Here is a 13,792-nt window from a genome sequence, read left to right as displayed (position 1 = left end):
GGAGGGGCAGAGAGAGAGGGAGACACAGAATCGGAAACAGGCTCCAGGCTCTGAGCCATCAGCCCAGAGCCCGACGTGGGGCTCGAACCCACGGACCGTGAGATCGTGACCTGGCTGAAGTCGGACGCTTAACCGACTGCGCCACCCAGGCGCCCCTAAAAAAATTATTTTAAATTATTGCCTGGACAGGGACCTGGTTGCCCTTTCCAGAGTTAACTTCCTATATCCCATGTGCTACTTGACAGATTGCCTCCCTATAGTGAGACTCCAACTGCTTGTGTCAGTGGGGGATCTTTAAGCCTCAGCTTTCAGCTGTGATTTATTTTTACAACCCAGTCCATGATGAATGTCCTGGGAGCCTTGAAAGTTTCTTTTAGGGGATTTCTTTTCAGTATTTTAGTGCACAATGGTTTCTTGCACTGCAAACCTGTTTTGCTGCTAATCACTTGGCTGTCTACTTAGAATTATTTTAACTTTTTTTTTTTTTAAGTTTATGTTGAGAGAGAAAACATGAGCACAAGTGGGGGAGGGGCAGAAAGAGGGAGAGACATAATCGCAAGCAGACTCTGCACCATCAGCACAGAACCTGATGTAGGGCTGGAACTCATGAACTGTGAGATGATAACCTGAGCCGAGATCCAGTTGGACACTTAACCAGCTGAGCTACCCAGGTGCCCCTTAACTCTTCATTTTTGGATATTTTACTCCCTGGTCTTAGAGATCACAATTTTTGATCATAGTAGAAAGAACAAATGCTGCCTATGGACTAGTATACATTCCTATGTGTGGATGTGTATGATATGTGTAAATCTTCCTGAATTAGTCACTACTTACTCGTTACTGTCAAAATATAGTGAGCTTTTCTTGGGAACTTGTCAAAATGATTCTAAAATTGATCTGAAATAATAAACAGGCTGGAATAGCTAAGTATTATTATTTTTTTAATATGAAATCATTGTCAAATTGGTTTCCATACAACACCCAGTGCTCATCCCAACAGGTGCCCTCCTCAATAACCATCACCCACCCTCCTCTCCCTCCCACCCCCCATCAACCCTCAGTTTGGTCTCAGTTTCTAAGAGTCTCTTATGTTTTGGCTTCCTTCCTCTCTAACCTCTTTTTTTTTTTTTTCTTCCCCTCCCCCATGGTCTTTTGTTAAGTTTCTCAGGATCCACATAAGAGTGAAAACATATGGTATCTGTCTAAGTATTACTTTTAAAAGAATAATAATAAAGATGAACTTTGGATTGAAGATATTAAAATACACCATAAAATTTTTCACAACAGTGTAGTACTGGTTAAACAATGTCCGGTTTTACTGTACTAATCTAACAGGTTGGATTTCAGTAATAGATCTTAGGATGTCAAATACATTTCTACACACTACATGCCAAATCAGCATTGGAAAGAAAGGTTAGTGATAGATGCTGGGAAGAAGCCAAGTTAGAATTCAACATGTAAAATAAGTTTTTTTTTTTTTTTATCATACCTCACTCAAATAAAAAACAGTAAATAACATCAGGAAAAAGTATGACAGGCATTATATATCTATGAGATACCGAAACGCTTACAAATCAGTTTTTAAAAATCACAGTTTTGACAGCCATTCCCTTAATGCTGGATGTTGAGGTGGTTTTTATCATTTTTCCTAGTCTGCAATGAATATCCTTACTTATTTTCATGGTAGAAAGTTCACAGAAAAAAAAGTTCATACTAAAGTATGAGTGTGAAAAAGGAAGACATAAGGTTATACAACAAAGTACACACAGAAATCTCTACATATACATGTGTTTACGTACATACATGCACGTATGTATACTTATATATATTTATATAGTGTGTGATTATATTCTGTAAACCCTTACAATTCTGGGCTTTACAATCTGTTTTGACCATTCCCAAGCAGCTTTGAAAGTCTTTGGCATGTGATAATTTTTCACTTTGCCAAGGCCCAGTTTTGGGTGGAAGAGGCTGGTGTATTAGGAAATGAGCTGAGCCAGATTTCTCCTGAGACACTTGTTTTTTGCTTATCCCAGAGGAGGCAGTACCTTCTGTGAGCTGTTGAAAACTTTGTCATTGTGAAGAGTGGCTTTTAATGAAAGTATACTGCTGGTGATGAAAGTATAGAGATCTTAAGAAAGAGATTATTCTCAGCCAGAAAAAAGAATAAGTATTGGATAAATTAAATGAAAAATATTCTATGGTGGTCTTTGCAGTTTTAAGGATTCTTTAAGGCTCTCTCAGCATGGATTCTCTAACAGCAAGGATCCTTTGACTAGGTACAGAAAAAAAGAGTGGAAGGAAGTATGCTGAACACTGATTATCTCTGAATGATAGGATTTGGGGTGATTTACATATACATATAAAAATGTTAAATTTAAGATGAATAGTAATTGAAGCAGAAAAAAGCACTAAGTGGTAATTAAGGTCAATTTAACAATGGATTCTTCTTGACAATGAAATTCTTTTAAGCTTAAATCTGTATAGTTGAACAGGAAAAATCATTTTTATCATCTTGGTTTGACCTGGCCCTTCTTTTAATGTTAACAGAAGCCATGCAGTGACACCCGCTAAGACTTGTTGGTAGCCATGTCGGAGCCCCACAGGGTCCAGTTCACCTCTCTCCCAGGTTCTCTGAATCCTGCATTTTTGAAGAAATCCCGGAAAGAGGAGGTTGGGGGAACAGAACAGCATCAGGACTCTGAGCCGGCTGCAGCAGCTGTCCGGATTACACTCACCCTCTTTGAGCCAGATCACAAGCGCTGCCCAGAGTTCTTCTACCCAGAGCTGGTGAAGAACATACGAGGGAAGGTGAAAGGCCTTCAACCCACAGACAAGGTACACCCCAGCAGCCTCAGACTCCATCTGCAGATACAATGCATGGGACATCCTGTGCAAATGGGTCTTCTGGAGGGTGGAAACAAGACTTGAAAGGCTTTTGCTGCCCCTAGATGACGGCATTCAGCCCCCAAGCAGTCACAGGTGTGCTCGTTTTGCCTCTGGGTAAGAAAGGATAGAATTCTTTGTAGAACCATGACTGTTCATTCACCGACTGTTCATTGACTGGAATTTTGTGCTGGACATTTTTCTTTTCAATGAAATCTCACTCTGCCTAGTTAGCATAAGAACAGACAAGAAAAGACACTGATAGCTCATCTCTTCTGAACAGTGATATTCTAGATAGTTTATTTACCTGGATGAATGGAAACCTATTTTTGTGGGAGTTTTTTTTATTGTCGTTTTGTTTTATTTGCCAGAATTGGGTTGTAGCCTTCAGGTCTTGTGAGAATCAGTGCGGTTTCTTAAATGTTATTTATTTATTTATTTACATTTATTCATAAATGTTTATTTATTTATTTTGAGAGAGCTAGAGAGTGAGAAGTAGAGGTACAGAGAAAGAGGGAGACAGAGGATCCCAGGCAGGCTCCACACTCACCACAAAACCTAATGTGAGGCTCGAACTTGCAAACCGTGAGATCATGACCTGAGCCAAAATAAAAGCGTTGGAAACTTAACCGACTGAGCCACCCAGGTGTCCCTCTTAAATGTTTTTTAAAAGACCTGTTTATTTTCCTGGCAGATTTGTTTTACTTTTTAGTATGAAACTTCTCAAATAAATACAGAATAGGATAATAATGTAATAAGGCCCATGTACCCATCACCAGCTTTAGCTATTACTAAAGTTTTGATAATTCATTAACATTGTAAAATTTTTTAAAAAGTTTTTACTGAATTATGTATATAAGAAAAATGCATATATGATAAATTCACAGCTTGGTGCATTTTCACAAACTCAACACACCTAAGTAACCAGTACCTGGATTATAAAATGTACCATTTTCCAGGATACCAGAAACCATCCTCCTGCCCTTCCAAAATCCTAGCTAAAATACATGGCCCACTGCCTTGATTTCTGACAGCTTAGATCAGTTTTGCTTTTAAAAAAAAAAAATTAACTTTAACTTATTTTAATGTTTATTTTTGAGAGAGAGACAGAACGTGAGTGGGGGAGGGGGAGAGAGAGAGAGAGAGAGAGAGAGAGAGGGAGGGAGGGAGGGAGGGAGAGAGAATGAGAATCCGAAATAGGCTCCAGGCTTGGAGTTTGATGCGGGGATTGAACGTGGAAATGGTGAGACCATGACCTGAGCTGAAGTCAGACGCCCAACCGACTGAGCCATCCAGGCACCCCAAGTTTGTTTATTTTTGAGGGAGAGGGAGTGTGAGCAGGGAAGAGGCAGAGTGGGGGGAGACAGAATCCCAAGAGGCTCCGTACTGTCAGCACAGAGCCTGATGCAGGGCTCATGCTCACAAACTGTGAGATCATGACAGCTGAAACCAAGAGTCATTTGCTTAACTGACTCAGCCGTGCAGGTGCCCTTGGGTGTGCACGTTTTGTATTTTATGTAGATGGAATCCTACAGTGTGAGTAGGAAGTAGGTGAAGATCACAAGCTCCTACCCTAGTGCACTGTGCTAGGCTCTGAGGCAAGGGTTAGTGGGGTCCCGCACTTGGAGTATTTTGATCTCTAAAGTGGCTCTTAGTGAAATAAGGATTAGCCTAGTACCTGGCTCACAGGGTGTTTGAGGTTAGAATGAGATCACGTAGGCAAAATTTCTAGCAGCAGAACTTAGTGGCCAGTGCTCCTTCAATCTGATTCACTGTTGTGTTGTTTGGGTTGGATGCCTTTGGTTAGGAGCATTGTCTACTTTCTTTGCTCAGATAAAAATGTGTTTCCTTGATTAAGATCAGCTTCCATTAGCTGAATGAAGCCAGTAAGTTTGTGCCAAAGGTCAACCTTTCATATTTGGGCTAGTGGGCAAGATGAGGAAAAATAATTTCAAATCTACACAAGCTTCCTTTTCCAAAGTAGGAATTGGATGATCTTCTTTGAGAGGAAGAGACAGTAGCAGAGATTGATTAAAATCTTTATTTATGGGCTCAAACCAAATTAGTAGGTCAACTGAAATTAGAATACCAGTACTGTAATTTCACCTTTCTTGGGGGTCCAAGTGCCCTTCTCTATTAGAGAAAAATTTATGGAGCATACACAGAGAACTTTGGATTCATTTTCAGGGGATTCACTCTCCTGGCCTTCAGATACAGAACTCCTGAATCATTGTGTCTACTCTGTGGTGTTCAAAATATTACGTAACCTGACAGATTCATGTATTAATTCATTTAGCATATGTTTTTTGTAATGTAAAACTATTGTGTTAGATACTGAGGAGTATATAAAGGTGGAGAAGCCACTATCCCAACCTCAAGGGAACTTTCAGTCTCATAGGTATTTTAGAATTATGCCAACACAGGTAACAGGTGTTACAATGTGGTAATTGTTTAAGTCTGGTACAAATAAAGCACTGGAAGGCTTGGACAGAGGAGAGCTTACATCCCAGATGATGTGTTTGGACAGAGCTGGACTTTCATATGTTCAGGAAGTAGTGCTTTTGGACAACTACTGTTTGCAAGACATGAAAGAGTACACATTGAATCCAGGACTGCTCTATATTGGTAGAATTTATTAAGATTATTTTAACCACTTAAGTTATATGTGATCATTATAGAAAATTTAGAAGATACAAATGAGTGCATGTTTTAAAGACCACTCATTTGTGATGCCTGCATCATATGTATGTTCCCTCTTATCTCATTATGCACATATACCCTCTATCATTTAACTGATCTTTTATGGGTGGGTTGGATTTCAGGAGGCAGAAATGGGAGACTGAGGCAATTGAGTTTTGTCTTCAGACAGGCATCCAATCTTTAGTGATTTTGGTCTACTCTGAAGGCTTAAATGTATTTGATACGAGAGGCTTTTATTAAAATGAAGGTTCTTTGCCAAAGAAACGTAAGGTCCCAACTCTGGAAAACGTTCTTAATGAGAAAAATGCAACAGTTTACAGAGTAGAATTAAACTTTGGAAATTCATGTGAAAATATTTGGAATGTATATTGATATTGGGAGGAAAGACGAGATTACTGATCCATCAAGATAAGCTTCTAAGGAACGGGAATGCTATGAACCTGGGTTTGACTTCTGGTACCACTGAGGGAAGTGCAAGTTCATACCACTCTTCCAACCAGTAAGGCAGAATAGCTCTCAAGAGCTTGCACTATTTTCAGTGGGTTCTTAACCTTTTTGAGCCATTAATTGCTTTGGAAGTCCAATGAAGCCTATGGACCTTCTTAGGATAATGTTTTTAAATGCATAAAATAATTTTTAGGAGTACCGAGGAAACTAGCTATATTGAAGCACAGTTCTGTGTAGGTTGAATATCCCTGAATATAGGCCCTTTGCCATTTTTGGAGCCCTCTGGGACCTAGTTCTATGGTGGGCCATTGTAGTCATTCAGTTAAGTTTCATTGAATCACATGAATGGAAACTTGACTTTAACAACTCATTAAACAGTGATGGGACAGTAGCATGTTTTTCCCTTTTCTGAAAAATAGTTGTTTTTATTCAGTTTATAGGTATTGAGTAGTCAGTACTACAGTCAGGTATTACAGATAGGGTTGTGGGAATTTTTTTGTGATTCTTATTTTTGTTAAATGATCTCTTACAGAAGAAAGATCTCTCAGATCCTTTCAATGATGAAGAAAAGGAAAGGCATAAAGTGGAGGCCCTTGCCCGGAAGTTTGAAGAAAAATATGTAAGATTTCTCTCTTGGGCAACAAAACAACCTCACTGAGTAGGAGAGGTTTCCAGACATTTTTATGTTCCTTTAGTGGATTATCACCTAAACAAGTGCAGAGGTTGGAGAGAACAAAATGCGATTATTAGATAAATGCATTAAGGTACAGAAAATGCATGTGGCAGGCACTAGTGTATGAAGCTAAATGGATGAATGAGCAAGAAGGGCCTTTTACTCCTAGAATTTATGCTTAGAATAAATATTATGATACAAAGCATACAAAGCCACTTAGTTCCTTCTTCTGTCTTAGGCCATTTTGTGCAGATAGAAATCTATTTTAAAAGGTCTTCAGGGAACGGGGTGTGGGGTGGGTGTAGGTGTGTGTGTCACTGTTCACGCTTTACAACCTTGAGTCACTAGTTGATGGAGTTCAAGGCAGCAATTAATTCTATGTATCAAAAAAAGCATGTGACCTTAGAATTAAACATTAAGAGGGTAGGCCTCATGTTATATGTTCTTACCACAGTTACACATGGAAAAAGCACATGACCTATTTTAAATTTTAGGGTGGAAAGAAACGTAGAAAAGATCGGATACAGGACCTGATTGACATGGGGTACGGTTATGATGAATCGGACTCCTTCATCGATAATTCTGAGGCGGTAAGTCCTTACTGAAAATGTCATTGGAACCACCTTAGCTCCTACTGAAGACCGCCTGGATGTGGGAATGGGGTCAGTGTGGCATGCCTTCAGTGTGAAGAAGAAAGAGCTGGCCTGGTGAGAGAGGGAAAGTGACATCCTCGATCTGGTCTTGATTCCCTCACTGAAAATGGCCAGATCGATCCAAATACCCTTTAGCTTGGACATTTGTGGTTGACCAGAAGCAGGTCTTAGCATACTGTCTGAAACGTGACAGAACACCACAGTCGTACCTGCTCTGTCAAGACCCACTCTGCACCTTTGGACTTGAGTACCAGAACGTGTAGCTGACCATTTGTTTTCTCCCCCTTCAGTATGATGAGCTTGTTCCTGCTTCTTTGACTACAAAGTATGGAGGATTTTACATTAACTCGGGAACCCTGCAATTTAGACAGGCATCAGAATCTGAAGACGACTTCATTAAAGAAAAGAAGAAAAAATCTCCAAAGGTTAGAACAATACATGATTTTGGATTTCGGAATTGCTTTTTTCTACATGACTTTATAAGATCAGTAGGTGACTTACCAGAACATGTGCTGGTTTAGGTTGGCTCAGGAGATTGGTGGAAAGGCTTGAGCCGTGCCAAGGCCGACAGGTCACTTCTCATACCTGTAGTTGGGCAAGGTGCTATGAACCTGGAGCTGTCTGTGCCTGTGTCCCAGCGGGCTCGGCAGCGATTCATTTCTCAAGGTGGTTTTAGGACAGGGACTAGGGCAGTGAAGAGTGTGGAGTGAGGGGAATTTGTACCAGCCTTGCTGTGTCTCTTCTGTGGACATGTAGAGGACTTCAGTTCCCAGGGCTGTCACCCCGACAAAACAAGTGAGCCTTAAGATAAGTTTATTTTGAAATCTACCTACCACTGCTTATGTGTTTACAACAAGATGTAGGGCCTGCATACAGCTTACTTGAAGTAGAAAAGTTTCAGGCTACAGAATGGCCTCTTGCCTCAGCCCTGGGTGCTTCCAGGAGACACTGTCACTGGGAATGCTGTGTTGACCTGCTGCAGGTCTGTGGTCCAGGGACTGGTCTGAAAGCTGTTGCTCTTGAAGGAGGTGAGGCAGCTCTCAGGATGAACCCCGGGCGGAGCAAGGCCAGTGCTGTGTAGTGCACTTGCTCCCTGAGTTAGGGAGCCGTGTAACTGTGCCTTGTCTTTAATTCTCAGAAGCGGAAGTTGAAGGAAGGTGGTGAGAAGATAAAGAAGAAGAAAAAAGATGACACTTATGACAAGGAGAAGAAATCGAAAAAGTCCAAGTTTTCCAAAGCCGGGTGAGAGGCAGCAGCTTCTTTGCTAGGACGAAATATGAACTGTTAGGGCAGGACACCTGGGAGCTGACGTGCCCTCCTCCTCACAGCTTCAGAAGAGGCAGCAGGGCTTGGCCTTCCGTTCCCCGTCATGCCTCCCACAGTGCCACCGTGGGCAGTCAGTGCTCTCACATCTCTGTGTGTCAGACATCGGAGTTCGCTCTGTCCCTTTGTCGGTGTTGGCAGCTATTTCTGTCACTGTGTGACTGCTGATGTTTCTTGTTCTCTTGGGCACCCCTCCTCTGCCCCAGTTCTCCTTCTGTCTCTGCCACTTCCCTTGTCTTCTTTGGTCCTGCTTTCTTCACCTCACTCGGTCTCACCCCAGCTGCCCTTCAAGTTGCTGCTGTTCTCTGCTGCTCCTGCTTTTTCCCTTTAAATATTTTTCTTGCCCCCCACCACTTTTTTGCAACCTTTTATTTCAGCCTGGCAGTGGTTTTTAAAAACACATCGGATATTTAGCATTCTGTGACATTGTTCTGCTAACCTGTATTAAATCTCAAGCTTTGGTCCCAGCAAGAAGGAGCTCCATATGCCAAGAGGAGGGAGGAGGACTAACAGGGTGGCCCTGTGACTGAGGTTCCTGGAGACAGTTGCGCTGGGAGCAGGGGCAGTCTCTCATGAATTTCCCTGTTGAGGTGTGCTGCAGCTTTCGTAACCAACTTCTTCCTTGCTTGCAGCTTCACAGCCCTCAATGCCAGTAAGGAGAAGAAGAAAAAGAAATATTCTGGGGCTTTGAGCGTTAAAGAGATGTTAAAGAAATTTCAGAAGGAGAAAGAAGCTCAGAGAAAGAGGGACGAAGACCATAAGCCCGTAGCGGTCTCGTCGGCGGAAGCTCAGGGCCTGCGGGAATTGGAGGGCACCTCTGACCCCTTGCTCTCGCTCTTCGGCTCCACTTCTGACAACGACTTGCTCCAGGCGGCCACTGCCATGGACTCGCTGACTGATTTGGACTTGGAGCAGCTGCTCAGTGAGTCTCCAGAAGGAAGCCCTTTCCGTGATATGGATGATGAGAGCGATTCCCTTGGGGTGGGACTGGACCAGGAATTCAGGCAGCCCTCTTCCCTCCCCGAAGGCCTGCCCGCGCCCCTGGAGAAGCGCGTTAAGGAGCTGGCTCAGGTATGGTGACACAGAATGGCCGGGCTTTCCTGGAAGCAGTTTGGGCAGATTGACACTGGTTCTGCACCACATGAAGCTCGCTGCCCAGAGCAACCCTTAGTGAGTTGGCAGTTTCGGTGTAAGCTTTTCCAAGCTCTCTTCTCCCGAGCGAGGAAACTGTGTAAGGTCTGACCATCAGGCATCATTTTTAGGGCTTTCATGGTTCTTTCACTCACGAAAAAAAAAATCTTTCTCCTAGGGGAATTTCTTTCCATTTCCTGCCTGTCCGTTCCTTCCTCACAAATGTCTTTCCTTTGGTGCAGTAGACACTAATGTTGGCAGCAGGCAGCTGAGGCACAGATCTGTCATTTTAGTAATTAGGTTTTGAAAAGTCACAAAAGTTTGCAAGTGTATGTTAAACCTAGGGTATGTGCTTAATTGCCACTGGGTTTCGGTTGCTCCCTGGACTTGCCCATCATTATTGTTAGGTAGCGATCACAGGACTACCTAATGAACGAGAACGAGCTGAACCTTCATACTGTCTATGAACCGTTAAGAACAACAACGGTCTTTGGGCTATAGCAGCCCTTGGCAATTGGGAATTGATTTCTAGAGTGTTAAGAATTGTCAGTTCAGTTGTGTATTACTGACTATGAACCAAACATAGATCATTAGTTATGATGACTTGTAGTTAAGAAACATTTTACTTTGGGCATCCTGACTTATAATGTAACTGGTGGCATCAGACTCTAGCTTAAGTATTAAACTAGTGGTTCTCATAGCATTTCAGAATTACTCTTCTGTGTAATATCCCTTGTGTTTTATGGCAGGGTAAAATGTTAACCACTGGTACAATGATTTCTTGTTTTGAAAAAGTTTTTTAGCACAACAGATGAAGTAAATCAAATGTCTTACTCAGATCCCTAGTTCTTCCTCATTCACCTGTGTGCAGTGTTCTCTCTGAATGTGATGATTTAAATGAATTGTGTCATGTCAGCGTTTCAGAGAATATCTGAATAGGACATGTAGGTGGAAGTAGTCGAATCTGAACTTGGCATGTTTGAGCATACTGTTCTGTGTTTGCTCTCAGAATTTATGTTTAAAAAAATTACTCTTGGTCATTCTCAGCCCTCCGGTTTGTAATCTAATTCTTTTGTAGCTTCTGAAAGTCTTGTTAAGTAAGTTGAGTGAGGTATAAGCGGCAGTAGCCAGTCGTGTTTTTAGAGAAAAGTCAAAAACATTCTTGGATGTGCCCCTCCACCCACCATAGGTAGTGTTCTAGTCTGATAACTTAGACTGATTATATTGCTTTCTTGGAAAAAGATGGACAAACTCCATGGAAACAAAATGGCTTAATATGAAGCAGCATTGGGTTGTGATTCAAGAAAGCCTCACTTTCTGGAGTCTATTGGATGGACCCTGAGCAAGCTGTCCTTCCTCAGTGACTGCCAAGTTCTCTCTTGGGACAGTGGAGATAGGGTTCTGGACCCTATAGATACGGTAGGCTTGGTTGGGTTTTGGTGGGGAGGTGGTGACCAGGACAAATTGACATACTGAAAATGAGCATTCATATGTGAGATTGATACTTAAGTCATCACCTAGCTCTTCTACTATAAGAGCGTTAAGAACCTTTGGGAAATGGGATAGAAAATGGGGATTACCCATCGTTCTGCCAATCTGAAAATTATTCTCAATTTGCATATTCCTTTCTAGCCTCTGTGTATATGTTTTTATGCAGTTGTAATTATAGTTGTGAATAATTGTTTCCTGCTTTCTTCACTTAATAAATATTATTATAAAGCCCTCATTACTTTTGATGGTTGCATGAAAAAGAAGGCTTATTTTTAGAAAGTTACTTAGTGCCATTCCAGAGGACCCCCAGGTGGTCCATTCTCACCAGGGTCCTGTACTCGGGCACTTGGAGCCTCCTACATGTGTGCTGAGTGCTCTAAACCCAGACCTCACTGAGACTCTGCTGGGAAAGCTATTCCTCCCAGGGAGAAAATGCCTATGTACACAAAAGTTGCATATAATTTCAAAAGCCATCCATGGATGTTTGGATCCTTAATAAGGAGCCCTGTCCTCAATCTTGAACTGGACATTGCGTTTTTAAATTTACATTGAACTTGATGTACATAACTGTAACATTAGTAGTGTTACGTGTTCTCGCTTTATTTTTCACTCCCCTTGTTATCTTTTTTCCTCTTCTTTATTTTTATAAGATTATTTAGTTTTAAAATTTTGGCCTTAGATGAAACATGTATCAGTTTCTACTGTTACCTAAAAAAAACTGCCCCAAAATTTAGGGCTTCAAAGAGCATTTCATTTCTCCTGACTCTGGGTGCCTGGGTGGTTCCTCTTCTGGTCCTACCTGGCTCACTCTTGTGGCTCCATTCAGCTGACAAGTTGGCCGGGTGCTGGGACGGCTGGGGTGGCCGAGGTGGCCAGGACATCCGGCCTGTCCCTCCTTATAGTCTTTCATCCTGGGTTTTCTTCAGAGCATGGCAGTTTCAGGGTGACATTTCAAGAGAATGAAAGTGGAAGCTGCAAGGCCCGTGAGATCTAGCCATAGAAATTCTGTGTTCACATCACTTCTCCCGTCTAATGGTTATGCAAGTCAACAAACTAGGTTGGAGGGTTGGGAAGTTAGAGGCCATCTCCTTGTGGCAGAATGCATATCCTGGGAGAGAAGGGGTCTGGGATCCTGTTTGTCACCCACCACGGTCCTATAAGCAGATCCTAATCTGGTATGTATCCATCCCTTAGGGAATAATCTTTACTCTGAGAAGGAAAAATTAGACTTTTAAGTTTATTTTTGAGAGAGAGCACGCATGTGTGCAGTACACACCTGAGTGGAGGAGGGTGGAGAGAGACAGAATCCCTAGTGGGCTCCGTGCTGTGGGGCCTCAGACTCACTAACTGTGAGATCACGACCTGAGCTGAAATCAAGAGTCGGATGCTTAATTGACTGAGCCACCCATGCTCCCCGCCCCCCTTTTTTAAAGTTTATTTATTTTTGAGAGAGGGTAGATTTACTTTCTAACTAGATGTGATGCTCGAAACTTTGAAAAAATATATTTGAAAACTTAACTATATTAAAGAGGTACCCCAAGAAGGCCGCCCTGGTGGATGCCCAAGCAATGTTCACTGTGTTCACTATTTAGCCTGTTTTTCATTTCCTGTTTCTTTGTACTATACGCTCTTATGGCCCCAAAGAATCCAGTGATTTGATCTGATGGCTTTACCTTGTCTTCACTGAATAGGCCTTGATTGTGCCTTTTGTCTTGGTTGTTGGAAAGTTCACGTGTGTTGCCCCCTCAGGTTACTGTCTTGATGTAGTCTGGCAGCTACTCAGCCTGGTCCAGACAGATGAGCAGCTCTATTGACTAAAGCATAAACTGGGAACAATACTGAGAAAAGAAAAACAGAGACCTCATGTCCGTCACCCTTCTACTCTACCTGCTCACAGCTTACTCTGTTATAGACTTAGAACCCCTGCCTCACAAATCAAGGCAGACCTGGATCCAAGGAGAAAAGGGTAGGAAAAAACCTAACCTGTTTTGTCTTTTTTAAAAAGAAAATCATGCCAGCAAAAACAGGTACAGTATATAAGGCTCTGACCTAGGTGCTGAGAGGCTGTAAGTGACTTTTCTTATAATTAAAACAGCTCATTAAAAGGCTTTTGGAACTATTGTAAAATAGCATGACTGGACTGTTTCCATTTAATTTCATTTCTTAGTTAATCTAGGATTGATAGATTGAAACAACTCCTTAAGCAAGGGTATCTCTTCTTAGGGTTGAGGAACCTCACTTATTTCTGGAAGAGTATCAGATATAAATCCAGTTGTTCTTTTAGTTGGATTTATTTAAAAATACAGCCCTTGACTAATTACCTTCAGTATAAAACCAGACCCTCAGAGATATTATCTACACAATTGAAAAGGCATTGGAAAAATATCTTAAAAGTTATATAGCCAGAAAACCTCCGACATACTGAAGAGCTGCCTGATAATCTAAAAGTAAAATTTGAATGTAAACCGAAGCAGTTGATAGGTCTGCC

At 41.8% G+C, this 13,792-nt stretch overlaps 1 protein-coding gene across 3 annotated transcripts in view; it reads left to right on the top strand.

Moving 5' to 3' along the window:
• UBN1 (ubinuclein 1) overlaps positions 1 to 13,792 on the top strand; it is a 39,541-nt gene that overhangs the window by 2,706 nt on the left and 23,043 nt on the right. For all 3 annotated transcript variants that reach the window (XM_043560629.1, XM_043560628.1, XM_043560630.1), the window contains exons 2-7: positions 2,551 to 2,838; positions 6,566 to 6,652; positions 7,201 to 7,296; positions 7,650 to 7,784; positions 8,498 to 8,601; positions 9,315 to 9,753. In XM_043560629.1, the coding sequence (XP_043416564.1) occupies positions 2,590 to 2,838; positions 6,566 to 6,652; positions 7,201 to 7,296; positions 7,650 to 7,784; positions 8,498 to 8,601; positions 9,315 to 9,753 (1,110 nt within the window). In that variant the 5' untranslated portion in view covers positions 2,551 to 2,589. The remainder of the gene's footprint in view (positions 1 to 2,550; positions 2,839 to 6,565; positions 6,653 to 7,200; positions 7,297 to 7,649; positions 7,785 to 8,497; positions 8,602 to 9,314; positions 9,754 to 13,792) is intronic.

Source organism: Prionailurus bengalensis, chromosome E3 (assembly GCF_016509475.1).
Source record: "Prionailurus bengalensis isolate Pbe53 chromosome E3, Fcat_Pben_1.1_paternal_pri, whole genome shotgun sequence".
NCBI classification, from domain to species: Eukaryota; Metazoa; Chordata; class Mammalia; order Carnivora; family Felidae; genus Prionailurus; species Prionailurus bengalensis.
The sequence above is the reverse complement of the archived record's forward strand: the minus strand, read 5'-3'. Positions and strand labels throughout refer to the sequence as shown.